This window comes from Sphaeramia orbicularis, chromosome 1, assembly GCF_902148855.1.
Source record: "Sphaeramia orbicularis chromosome 1, fSphaOr1.1, whole genome shotgun sequence".
Lineage (NCBI taxonomy): Eukaryota > Metazoa > Chordata > Actinopteri > Kurtiformes > Apogonidae > Sphaeramia > Sphaeramia orbicularis.
The window spans coordinates 8,660,861-8,674,951 of NC_043957.1; the positions used below are offsets into that span (position 1 = coordinate 8,660,861).

Genomic DNA, 14,091 nt, shown 5'->3' on the forward strand with positions numbered 1-14,091 from the left:
AACAGTTGATTTACACTGAAACATGTTACTGCAGATCAGGTTTAGCAAGAACAGCAAAGTTACAGTAATGGTATGAATTACAGTGTATGGGATGATGCATAAGTGTCCACTGTGTTGGCTGATATGGAACTAAAACAACAAAACCCACGAATATACAAGAGAACAGCTGTAGAATAGCTGTCCACTGTAGTGACCACTATGCATGAAAGGGTTAAGGAAACTGAATCATACGTTGTAGGTAGATGAAGATGAAGCTGTCAGCAGCAGAAAGGCAATGACAATACAGGGAAAGTGAGATGCCGACCCTTTAAGGAGAGCAGAAAATGCACAAAAAGACAGAGGTAGATGGAACAAAAGAAGAAGTGCAGGGCAAAAAGCACAGTGGCAGATCTGAGTTAAAGGGAGCAAAGACAAAAACAGGGATTGGAGAGAGGTTCAGCAGAGGTGCAGAGCAGGAAGGCAGAGAAGTTCAGAGATGACACCACCACCAAGTCCAGAACCAGACCCCGAACCACCACCATGTCCAGAACCAGACCCTGAACCACCACCAAGTCCAGAACCTGACCCCGAACCACCACCAAGTCCAGAACCTGACCCTGATCCACAGCTATCCAGGTTAGATTAGTACCTGTTTACATGGCTGCATAGGTCCATGAGTTTATAATTCTATTCTATAAAGTAACTGTACAGTTGGTCACAGATAGATGGAGACACATGTTTTTTATTCAGGTTGCCAGTGTGACAGAATGGAACTGAACTGTCCAATGTGTTGTGTCTTAAAGGCACATTCTGTCATTTATGCATGGCTTTAAACAAAGGTGCACTTTTTAGCAACAGATTTTGGTAAAAATTTTGGACTTCTAGCTGGGCAGTGTTCTCTTTTTGTTCTCACCATAATAGATCTGATGCCCACCACAACTCTAAACACAAGCCTGTTTTGCTATTCCTTCTATCAAAACCTCCATCTTCTTTGTCTGATGATATGATTTCGAAGTAGTTGTATAGTGCACCTTTAATAATAAATACTTATTTCTTGAAAAATGTAACTCATTGATGAAGAAGTGGGACTTTAGGCTAGTTAGACATGTTCTCATAAGTTAGGCCAAGTGCTAACTTAAACTAAAGAAGAGTGAATGCGTCATATGATACCACAAATTGCGTCAGGAAAGATATTAAAAATCGTTTCTACATTTTTAAATGTTTTTAAAGGTTTCAGAGTCCGTCAGAAATGTTATTGTTGTTGGTTTTAACTATGGGTGGTCAACTCTGTTATTCATGTCAACTCTGTTAACATCAATGTCAACTCTGTTTGTTTAAGGTTTTGCTTTAAAAACTAATTATCAGGTATGTTTTATTGTTAACAAACTTACTAGAAGCTGTGTCCTAACTACCATTCGTCCTAAATGAAATTTAAATGTATTTAATTCATTTTTACAGGTATGTTTACAGAAAATGCACACCCTTGCGGCAACACTTCAATTAAATGTGTTGATATTTTTACTCCAAAACAAAAAGTTTTTATTTAATCAGACCAAAAATTTACTTAATGGATTTAGAGGCACAATATGTCTAAGGAAAAACAATATTTTAAATAGTGTGACATTTGTTAATTTTATGTACTGTCCCCAATTTTTCTGCAACAGAGTTGACAAATTTTTCTGCAACTACATTGTTTTTCATTTTAAAAGTTGTAAATGTCACAGGTTTATGCTCAGCAAATTCTAGAAAAGTTAAATATAAAGTGTGTTCTATGAAATAAAAAAGTTTAAAGAAAAAAGAAACACTCCCAATTTTTGTTTTCTTTGTCCATGTGAAATGTACCCGCAATTCTGAAATGAGTCATATGTATGATGCAATAAGATCAGATGTTTGTCCTACACACACATTACAACACTGTGAACAAGTGACAACACCACAAATATGATGGTCCAGCAGAACACTCAAACAGGTTTGTATCAGGATAACATTGGTCTGCAAAGGAAAATGCTTCCAGAATAAAAGTAATGAAATTTTACCACATGAGAGTCACTGATAAAGAAAAATCAAGAAAGAAATGCTGGTTGGCTGAACTTTCCAAGATAAAGCTTTGGGTCAAAATGTGGAATTCAAGGATTAACAAGAAAATGGGTTTGACTCAAAAGGAATATTTGTCTCAGAGCTGCAAGATCTACTTCAAAACACTGTCTGCACATTAGAATACATTCACTTTACAGGTTCTATTTAGTGGAAGATTTATAAATCTATTATATAAATGTACATAAATCAATATATGTGTGTAATAACACTTAATCATATACCTTGAAAACATCAGCAAACCAGCACTTTTGTCATATGTTTTCCAATTAATCTTATTAAAATACGAAACATTTAGCACATTTAATGTCTGAAGCAAATCATTTCTAAAAAACTGTAGACCAGTGTAATTAAAGGTTATGGTCAACTCACTATTACACAAGTATACAAAGTCTTAGAAACTGTCTGCTTCCGAGTAGATTAGCTAAATCTCACATACTTTGATAAGATGAACTGGAAAACAAATGATAAAACCGATGATTGGCTAGTGTTTCCAAGCTATTTCATATTTCATTTATTATGTATATACATGTACGTAAATCTTGCGTTTGGAAGAATACTTATATCTGAAGTGTCCAAGTGCTACCCTGGCAAGGATTAAACTAAAGAAGTGTCATGACTTATTGTAACTAAATATATTAGGAAAATACAAACTGAAACATCACTCAAAACAACAGTTATTCAGTATGTACGTGGCGCTGTGTGACTTGGCTCTTGCACACAGCATCAGGATCATCCCTTGACATATTCCAACAATAGTCAGCCAGCATGAAAAAGAGTGTAATCATTAAAGGTTCTATACGCAGTATTTCTACTATCAAATATAAAAATATGCTAAAATTCTCATGTGCTTAGAATATGTTTAGAACTACATACAACATACAAGGCCTTCACAAAAAAAAATGAAAATGTGGCTAATCAACACCTATAGCTGCCAACACTAAAAGACAAGCCTGTTGTGGTGATCTGATGTTGTGATCAAATGTTGTCGTGATATGTTGTGATGTCTTATTCTCTTTTAATTGTATAGTGTTTGAATATATGTATTATATTGTACAGGTATTGTGTGTTTTGTGCTCGCTTAACAGTCTGTTATGTATATGTTATTTGTTACATTAGTACCCTATCAAGTGTCTAAACATGTCTTTCTCCTGCAAATGTTTTTTTTTTCTTTTTTTTTTTTACTGCCTTTTCAAAACTTGGCCAGGGGACTACAGATGAAAACTAGCCTTCTGGCTAATTCTGGCTTTTTTTTTTTTAACCATGTGTAATCATGTGTTTTATGAAATTGCATTGTCCCCTTTCAAATAAACTAAACTAAACTAAACTAAACTAAACTAAACTAAACTAAACTAAACTAATAAAGAACTGTGAAGTTCTGCAAAACACACCAAATATATTGGACTATAGAGAATTTATTTACACAAATGGACTGGGGTGATTTATGTGACCACTAGAGGGAGTAGTGAGTCCCTCTGCTGGTCTCCCATGACGAGGAAAACTAACACTGTGGCCTTTGACCAAAGTATCAGGAAGTGACCAGATGGGATGAGAACCACAAGAAAGAGTCAAATAAAGTCACAAAAGGATAAAAACTAGAAGCACTGTTGTTGTTTTCTCCACTGGACTCAGCTGTAAGTGAAAACAATAGAGTTTGATACTGAAATGACAGCGTTTCACCCACAGCTGAGTTTAATTCTGAGGCTTATGAAGATATAAATGTATTATGGGATGTTATTATATTTGCTAAGTTGCCGTTTGTTGATTCACAGTTCAGACTAAACTGTGACAGCTCTGACTTTGTTCAATTCCAAACAGATCTTTAGTTCAGCTACTGACGACACAAATCCAACAGAAAACAGAGGTGATGAGTGGTTTTACTGCAGCTGTTTTCAGTCAAAAACAGAGCTAAGCTAACAGAGCTAAGCTAACAGAGCTAAGCTAACAGAGCTTTAATGTAAACTATCAGCTGATGCAGAACACGAAGATTAGAAAACCTGCTCTGAGTTTTAGTTTGAAGAAGAAAACTTGATGATACTATAATACAGATGTGTGTAAACAATGAGCTTTATACTTTATTCAGTGACTGATACGATCTGTGGATATTTAACCTAGTGTTGATTTGTTTGTAGTTCTAGTCCTAAGTGTGTTCTGGTACCAGACGTCCCCCTGCTGTTGAGAGTTTGGAATATCAATACTACATAGAACTACTACATAATTATTATCATTTATTCTAATGTTATCATCTCCATTATTAATTTCCCAGTGAGAATCAGTTATTTTTCTGTATTTAATTTACCGATTATGTAGATGTTCATTAAAACACAGAGTAAATTTGTCCAGTTTTCCTGTGGGTTTATAAATAATTTAACTATCTGATTATTTATTTCACTCCAGATCAAAACTCATTCTTTAAACAGGTTTGAAACTTATTGTGTAGTTACAGATATGGGCTTAACATCTGTAATATGATTGGCTTTTTGATCAGTTATATATTAGTTATATTTTTTCCATAGTAGAGTTAAAAAACAAAAATAACATTAGCCTACAGTTATCTACTTCAGAAATAAAACATGTTAAATCTTAGATATTTTGATCAATTATAATTAAATTATTAAAGGGCGGTTGTTTTTAATGAAGTGCTCTTAGATCTATATAAATATATGTATATTTATAGAGTTATAATTCTGTCTAGCATTTTAAGTTTTAACAATACTTTTCTGTTTTTAAGTCAGAATTTAACGTTATGACTTAAAAACGGAATCTTAAAAACTACAACCAACAAGTACTTTGGATGTTATTTTTTCTTCTCAGATTTGTGATCTAAATCAGTTTTCATATTTTTCAATAAACAAAAACCAGTGTTGCTGCCAGGAGCTCAGATGATTGGTGTGTTTTTGTCTAGATATGACGAATCAAATTATTTTTTATAAATTCTCTTTTTGTTTTGTCATTTTCGTCTTATTTTACCATCTGCTATTTATTTATTTTTTTAACTTTTCACTGAGGATCAAAAATCAGACATTAACTAGACGGAAATGAAGATTTAAAAATATTAACAATATTGACTGTAAACATAAAGAGGAGTTGAAAAAAATCAAAAATAACATGGGTTTAGATTTCTAGTAAAGCAGCAAATTTTACATACTTTTAAAAATTGTAATTAATTGACTAAAACCACAAATGACCACCTTTTTTAAAAATTATTTCATACATTGAACAGTCACATCATCTCACTTTAATTTTTGTCTTATTTTCTTTCACGAATAATTTCACAAATAATGACCTTAATCATAGTCAAATTTTTAACTGTATCACTGAAATGTTATGGAATATGATGCATCGCTGCAGATTAAACCACAAGCAGTTTATAAAGTAGATCAAAAACTCAGCATTAAATATGTACTTCACCAATTTTCACACTACAACTACATTTGACTGATAATACTTATGCATTTTTACTAATAATGCAGGATTTGTATCTGCAGTGGAGGATTTTCTCCACCTCTGACTGGGTTGAAATAAATACAATGAAATGAACTGAAGCAGGAGGTGACTGACCAAGTGTTGAAGAAACATGGAGAATAAATATACTCCTGAACATACAACACTTACTTTATAATCTGTCAACTCTGGGTGACGTGTGTCTGAACAGTGAGATCAGGTCTTTTCCAAACTTCTTCTTCTTCTTCTTTGTCTTCGTTCAGGACGATTCAGGTTGAAGATCTTTTCGTCCCATGTGGTGCTGGATTCACCGGCACATGGAAACTGTGTGTACAGTATGTCTATAAATGGAGCTCAGCCGCCCCTTTAACCCCCCCCCCCCCCCACAGCTGTAACAGTAATCCACAACGAGGAAAAGGGACGGGGCCGGACCAGTGCATGAGCTACCAGTTTAACTACAGTTTTCTGGTAGTTTTACTTGTGCTGGATGACTTTTATTTCCTTATTTATGCAACAAAGTTCTCACTAAACTTGTGTGTTTCATATTCTTATTGAATTTCATACTGATGTTGTTACTGTCAACTGAAAACCTCACGTTCTGTTCTTCAACTTCATTTGAGTAAGTTATGACTCACATTTCTACATTTCAAAACCATTGAACTCTGCCAAAGCTAAAAAAATGGCCTTTGGAGATTCTCTTCTTGGAAATTTAACCCTTTAAGGACTACCATTATAAAAAGCCACTTAGGTTTCTTTATGTTTTTTGGCAATAAAAGTGTCAGAAATTGTCTTTTTTTGCCAATTCTTGTGCAGCTTTTTTCAGGAAGAACTTAACTTTCAATATCTGGCCATTAATTATTATCATTATTATATGTAATAGATGCTTAAAACAGTGTGTTATAGTAAAAAACAAACCCAAAAATGACTTGAAATTTTATCATGTGTTATGCAAAGTAACTGTAAATGTATGAGATTACAGAAAAAAACTTTCAACTATTTTACATGTACTCTAACACTTATTTTTGTAGATCATTCAGTGTCCATATTCCAACTTTTTTTTTTGTTGTTATTTTTAGTCATTTTTATCCTGTATTTTCTGTGTAGTTGTAGACAGAGCCCCTCATTTCACTGAGAAAAAACATACATCTGCTTCTTTTAGAGACACTGCATCTCTTTATGCCCTGGCTATAATTACTGTATATATATATACACACACACGGTGAAAAAACAAACAGACAACAAAAACACACTAGTAGAACACTCCAAAACAGCACTACCACTATTATATACAATTATTTTCAAGAATCCACTGTGAAAACAGCACTAAAACCCGCAGCTAAAATAATACAAATCTACACATCACTCTGCTGCTCTCTTCTCTGCCCACTTCCACCCCTCCCCCTCAGCCAATGCGGGCCTCTACCGAACTGTGTTATGTAACAATAGAAAGAACCTAATGTCATCTTTCAGGTGTCATTTGGACTTTGTCAATAGTGCAAACGGTGCAGGAGTTACAGTCATTTGAATGATGGATGTAAAAATGTGGCATCGGAGACACAATCATCTTGAAAGGGTTAACTGTTTGTAGGCGTTTTCTTCATTTTTAAGTTAAATGTTACTTTTTTATTTCAAGGCAGCTCATTTTTTTTCATTTGATGTGTCTTTATATTTGTACTAAATGAATCCTGGTGGCCTCATAAGTCATGTTTATGTCAGATGTGGACGTTTGAGGTCTGAAGCTCATTGATCCACTACTCACTGGTGCCCTCATGTGGTGAACGGACAACATCTACAACAGTGGTTCCCAACCTTATTTGGCTCATGACCCCATTTTAACATCACAGATTTCCAGACATTCAACACAGAGCCTTTTTTTTTTTTTTTTTTTTGCTCAAATTAATTTGTTTTTGATCATGTAATAGTTTGCTATACTATGTTGCAAATGAATGTTAATTTTAGACGACATTTAGTCTATATAATGTATATTATTATGGACGGAGGCAGAAAAGCCAGATGTAGATTACTGTACAAAGGAAGAATTTTATTTTCCTTGGTCAGGATATGTACAGTCAGTCCAGCTTGGATTTACAAGGCTGACAATTAATACTGAACAAACAAGAACTCAAACTATGAATTATGAAAGAGCTGCAGCATCTGAAACTGACCACAATGAACATTTGACAGATAAACAGAACCACAGTGCTGCAGTTTCAGCTTCAGAGTTTGTCATGCCTTTTATGGATTGTGATTGTCTCTGCCAACTCACCATATATTTTTATTAGTAAGTTTTTTATTTTATTTTTATCAATTACTAGAAATTTCAGGCGACCCCAGGGTTAAAAAACACTGATCTACAGTGTAAATAGAAAACAAAACATCTACTGACTTACATCTTAAAGCCCTAAACAATTACCTTTATTACATTAGACTTCGAAAAAGGTCAAAGGTTACTACCACACTTCTCACATATTAAAATAAAGTCTGTATATAGTCTGGATGGGGATATAGTTTGGCCTGTTACACCAGTCTTCACCAACACTGACATTCACAGCTCATATATTGTTCAATGTAAGTTTGTTTTCTTAGTAAATACATTAGTTAATTCTTTTGTATTGTTGAGTCATCTTTTATTTGTAATTGTTAAGCTGGTTATGACAAAACTCTGTGGTAAGTGAAATAAAACAGATGGTAAAATGAAGGTTTTACTTCTGTTTTTATCAAAATAAGTTTTTTTTTTTTAAAATTTCTTACATGAGATTTTTAATGTGAATTTCCATTAAACCTGACCCTTTCATCATGTATCACTCAGTCATTTAATCAGTATTTAAACATTATTATTACTCATTATTGATTGTAAACTTCATGTTCTTATTGCAGGGTTCCTACACATTTGAAATTTCCAAATTCCATACTTTTTCCAGACCCTAATTTCCAGATATCTTGGTTAAAAAAATTCCAACCAGTCTTTATATTTGGAATTCATGAGCCAGTCGTCAGAGAATTTCCATCCACCCATTATGAGTTCTGCCAACGTTCATACAAGGCATGTTGAATATCTCGCTCACGAACAGTGTGTGGACATCACCTGTCCGTCAAAGCAGCAGTGAAACTTGACGACACCTGGGCGGGCATTAAAATGGATTGGAGGAGGATAAGAGCAGAAGGCGGGGCATTCAACTTGTCAATCTGCCCAAATGTTTTCTGGAACACTGTATGTGCTCTCACACAAACATTTTAGTTGCACTAGCAAGCGCCTGAAAAAACTGATCCTTCCATTTCTTTTTTTAGATACTCATAATTTTATATTTTAGAAAATAGAACAGTGGAAACAGTCTGGGAAACATGAATATTTTTCCATACATTTGTTTCCAATGTCCATACTTTTCCAGACCCAGAAATTTATAAAATGAAATTCCATACTTTTCCATACTTTCGTAGGAACCCTGTTATTAGGGCTGTCAAAATGAACGCATTAACACAAATTAATCCATCATCATGATTAATCTGATCAAAAATTTTAACGCAATTAACCCATCTGCAGCACAGAATGACTCTGAACGTCTCTGGCAATGCATTTGGGTCAGTTTGTCTAAGTAGAGTTACTGTCACCCATGCACAAATAGGCAGTTGATCCGGTAGAGACAGGCAGCAGAACCAACCCCTAAAGATGGAAGACAGTAAACAGCATGTTGGTCCTGTTAAATGGAAATATGAGGACAAAAAAAACCCCAAGACGGAACAGTTGTTTCAAGTTGTGTTGTTGAAACTTTTGAAGGTGTTTAATAAACACATTAAGTGCACATACAGTATATTCTCTTTCTTCTTGAGTCCGTTTGCTCACGTTTAAAAATGAATATTTAATCGTGATTAATCCACAGCAACCCTATGACTAACCTGATTAAAAAATGTAATTGTTTGACAGCATTAGTTCTTATACATTTCTAAATGTGATTGCAGTCTTTCTGAGCCTGTTATCATGGAGTTTCATCCAAAGTTACGTTCTGAAACCTCATTTATTGTTGGCTTTATCCTATTAAACAGCTCCTCAACTATGGAATGATCTGCCTCTCCATATCAGACACGCCTCCTCTCTGTCTGTTTTTAAATCCTTTCTTAAAACCCATCTTTTCTCCTTGGCTTTTGAAACCATGTGAGATGTTTGAATGTATTTTTATTCTACTGTTATATTTGGTATTAGTTTATTGCTTTGTTTGTTTTTTTTTTGTAGTTAAAAAAAAAAAAAAAAAAAATGTACAGCTTTATATATCCATCCATTTCTTTCTGCTTATCTGGAGCTTTATGTTTTTTAAAATATATATATATATATATATTAGGCCTGTAACGGTACACAAAATTTTCGGTTCGGTATGTTTTCGGTTTTCAAAGCCACGGTTCGGTTTTTTTCGGTTCGGTACGGGAAGAAAGAAAACCCCTCAAAATATCTTTAATACGTTTGAATTTTTGAACATTTTTCCCCCAATTTTTGGACACAATAGAATATAGAAAAACAGGAATAATATAATTCTGCTACTATAAATCAAATAGAAAATAAAATAAATTATTAATATTACTAAATGTATTTTAAACATTAGTATTACACTTTTCCCTGACAGGTAGTTTTGAACAAACAACAAAAATCTAATCACAGTTCTGTCAGTTCACAGTCTGCATAAAAATATCAACAAAAAAATTCTGCATGTAGTGCAACATTAACAGGAGGGTAAACTGGTATTCTGTTTTAACAAACTGAAGAGCAACACTGACAACAAACTGAACCAAATTATTTATTTTAGGACAGAGAACAAACTGTTTAGGACACTTTGTGTACTCGTGTGTGTGCGCGTGTGCGCACACGCAAGGTGCGATTTGTCTGGGGGATGGTTTGTTTGTTTGTTTGTTTTTTTGTTTTTTTTTTGGTCGGAGCCGGGGGCGCGTGTGGGGGAGGGGGGGGGGGGGCGGTCCGGTCCATAACTAACGTAACTAACGCTGGCGTGAAACGAAAGTGAAACTTTATTTTTATATACTTTCAACGTCCAACTCCGAGTTCTATTCCTCTGGTATACAGCGTGCGTGAGAGACAGACAGACAGTTAGTGTGTTTTAGAACTACCGTAGTTCCCAGGGGCCACACAGCGTTCGTCTTATCTCCGTCTCTTTCCTCGTTGTTGTCTTTCACCGGGACCTGAAGTGATCCAAACTGGACTGTACTGATGGTGGAGGGTCTCCAATCTCTTCCTTCCAGGTTCTCATCATATTTTTTTTTTATTTATTTAGTTTTTTTTTTAACCTTATATCAGCTGCTATTTCATATTTAGGGTCAATGTATGCGTCCTTAAATATGTCCGTGTGAAACTTGCGTGTATTTAACGTTCCGCATCAAACAATGTCTTTTGTTCCTTTTTCTTTTTCTCAACAGACTGTACCGTTTCGGTACAGCTGTGTACCGAACCGAACAGGTGTGTACCGAAACGGTTCGGTACGTGTACCGTTACAGGCCTAATATATATATATATATATATATATATATATATATATATATATATATATATATTCTTGTATTTTATTCTTTAAGTTTTATTTATTCTTCTGTAGAGTACTGTTATTTTTCTCTGTCTTTTAACCTATTGTAGTATTTTATTCTTTTATTTTGGTTTTTTATTTATTCTTCTGTACAGCGCTTTGGTCCACTGTGGTTGTTTTAAAGTGTTTTACAAATAAAACTGGACTGGATTAAATTTTGTTCCAAGTACTAAATCTATTCTCTTTTGGTAAAACGTTTGCTTGTTAAACGTAGCAGTAAGAGGAATAAAATAGAAACCACACCTGACAACATCTGATCTACTGGTTGAAGATTTTTTCACCCTTTATTTAAACAGGCAAGTTTCAAAGAACAGTTCATCCATGACAGTGACGACCGCCGTTTCCTACTCCTACCGACACGGGTGTGAGCTAAACAGAATAAATAATGGTAGAACAATAAAAGAATCATAAATATAAAAAACAACAACAACTCCTCTTCCTTCAAGCTGTGATGTAAGACACGTCTTCAACCCAAAAAATGGTGAGAAAACGAGGCAAGACTGTGGACAAACAAATATTGTCAAACATCTGAGGGTTTAAAATGACAGAGGTCACAGTGAGGCAAACAACGCTTAAATTTGTATAAAAAAAAAAAAGATATCTGGGACATAAGGGTTGAATATTTGGACCTTGCAAGACAAAAAAAAATGTTTGAGGAAGCTCAAAATCTAGCAGTTTTACAAATATAATTATTAATTTGTCTAGTTATAAGAATAAAAGCCATAATATACAGGGAGATCTGCAGTTTTTACAAGAAAGTTTTATGATATTGACGATTATATTTTGTCAGTATGATGGATTTAATAGTAGCTTTTGAGAAATAACCTGTTTTCTCAAAATTCTTGCATTATTCAGATGTTTCACTGCAACAATATCAGTTCTTTCAGGTGATTATTTTATGAATTCCGTCAAAAATATTACGACTTCATTGTCAAAATGCTATTTTTTTTATTTTTATTTTTAACAGCAGGTCAGATGCTCAAGGGGCAACATATGACATGACAGATAATATAAATTCGCCAAAACCGCCTTCCTATACGCAGAAAAAAAAAATCCCTTTGATGGCAAACGCAGCAGGACATCATCAAAAATGACCTAGAAACGACACTTTTGTTTTCTGAACTTTACACACGCTCGCCGTTGGGTCGTAAAATATTGCCTGCAGAGTCCCTCGAACAGAGCACTTGAGTCAAAAAAAAAACAAAAAAAAAACAACAATTAAACATCTTATTAAATCCCTGAAATCATCTCCAGCGCGCTTGGTTTCTGGGAATAAAAACAAAGGTACAAAACAAAACAAAGCAGCCAAAAAACCCAGAGTAATAAACACATGCAAAACATTAGATTTAAATCCCTAACAGAAAGAATCCTTATACGTTATGTATATGTTCTTACAGCTGAGTGGAGCTGATGACAACCTTTAGTCTAAATTCTTCACTACCATCTATCGTCTCTCTGGAACTGAAAGGTGTGAAGGCTTTAATCCAGCTTCAGTCTGTTTGTGAAGCCTGAGGGTTTATGTCAGGAACGGAAAATGAAACAGAACTAAACATCTACTGGAAGAAGACGAACAGTGATGCTCTTAAGCGCTATGTTGAGGCTCTACGCAGTTATGAATGTGGACATGCGCTCTGTACGTTCCGCGTTTCCTCCTTCAGCTCGATGTCTGGATGACCACTCGTTTCCGTCTCTGTATTATTACTGGTGTTTAAGGTCTGAATGCAAAGCTGGTGGAGGTGTGTGTTAGTGTGTGTTTGACTGAATGGATCATTTCTAGTGTCATTTCAAAGGTGCCATGTGTAGCATCAACAACCCTTTAAAACTGCTTCTATAAAATTCCATAAACCGTTCGTAGACGCTTTTTTTACGTTTATCATGGTTTAATATTTCAGCATGCTTTGTTAGAAGGCCCTTTTCTTTGTTTATTCCAGGCAACTGTCAATCAAATCGGACTAAAATCACACCCACATGGTCCAAATGAAACCTAAAAAACTTAAAATATATAATATAAAAACAAACCCGCTGCACACGACGGTGGCACCAGACGATAAAGAGATCAGGATTCAGGCCCAGGGTTGTTCACACATTTTGGAAACAGGGTTCTACCATTTGTCATCTGAAAAAAATATCAGGGAGAAAAAAAAAAAGACAAAAGCTACACAGAGCACCTTGAATCACTGGGGAGATGATGGTCTATAACTGCCTTTTTCTGATTGTCTGTTGGTTAAATATTTCCCTCGGTTTATCTTACATTCATGTCTCAGTGAAGTTTTCAACCCTCTCTCTTGGACATCTCCCACCTCATCCTGTGCGTTTTATTCTGTCTTGAACTTTCCCTTTCCTCTTCTAATCTCTCCCGCCGCCGTCTGTTTTTCACTCCCAGAAGATGTTAGTGATGTCAGAGTCCAGGCTGAAGATCCAGAAGACGAGCGGCGCCGAGATCAACACGAACGACCAGGACACGCCGTCCAGCGACTGGCACACGTATGTGACGACGGCTCCTCTCCGCCGCTGTTCCTCCTCCTCCTCCGGCGTCTGAGTGACAGATGAACGGCAGGCGGATTAGACAGAGGATGTTTAAGGCACAGTTCAGCTGATGGTATCGGCTCAGCTCAGACTGTCTGGGCCAGGAGTGTCCAACCCTGGTCCTTGAGAGCTACGATCCTGCATGTTTTAGATCAGGGGTCTCAAACTCCGGTCCTCGAGGGCCACTATCCTGCATGTTTTAGATGTATCCCTCTTCCAACACACCTGATTCAAATGATAAGTCTATCATCAAGCTCTGCAGAAGCCTGATAACGACCGTCAGGTGTGCTGGAAGAGGGAAAGAACTAAAACATGCAGGATACCGGCCCTCGAGGATCTGAGTTTGAGACCCCTGTTTTAGATGTTCCCCTCTTCCAACACACCTGACGGTCATTATCAGGCTTCTACAGAACTTGATATAGGTTTATCATTTGAATCAGGTGTGTTGGAAGAGGGATATCTCTAAAAC

The 14,091-nt window shown here is 35.5% G+C and overlaps 2 protein-coding genes across 3 annotated transcripts in view; both read right to left on the reverse strand.

Moving 5' to 3' along the window:
- slc43a1b (solute carrier family 43 member 1b) overlaps positions 1–10,679 on the reverse strand; it is a 45,159-nt gene extending 34,480 nt beyond the window's left edge. Inside the window, exon 1 of one of the 2 annotated variants that reach the window (XM_030134472.1) lies at positions 10,627–10,679. The gene's annotated coding sequence lies outside the window, so the exon portion shown is untranslated. Of the gene's footprint in view, positions 1–5,688; positions 5,840–10,626 lie in introns of those variants that run through there. The other variant, XM_030134390.1, reaches the window with a different exon arrangement.
- A 671-nt stretch (positions 10,680–11,350) lies between these two features.
- LOC115419323 (sarcoplasmic/endoplasmic reticulum calcium ATPase 2) overlaps positions 11,351–14,091 on the reverse strand; it is a 39,397-nt gene continuing 36,656 nt past the window's right edge. Inside the window, exon 24 of the mRNA XM_030134067.1 lies at positions 11,351–13,631. Coding sequence (XP_029989927.1) covers positions 13,470–13,631 — 162 coding nt within the window. The 3' untranslated portion in view covers positions 11,351–13,469. The remainder of the gene's footprint in view (positions 13,632–14,091) is intronic.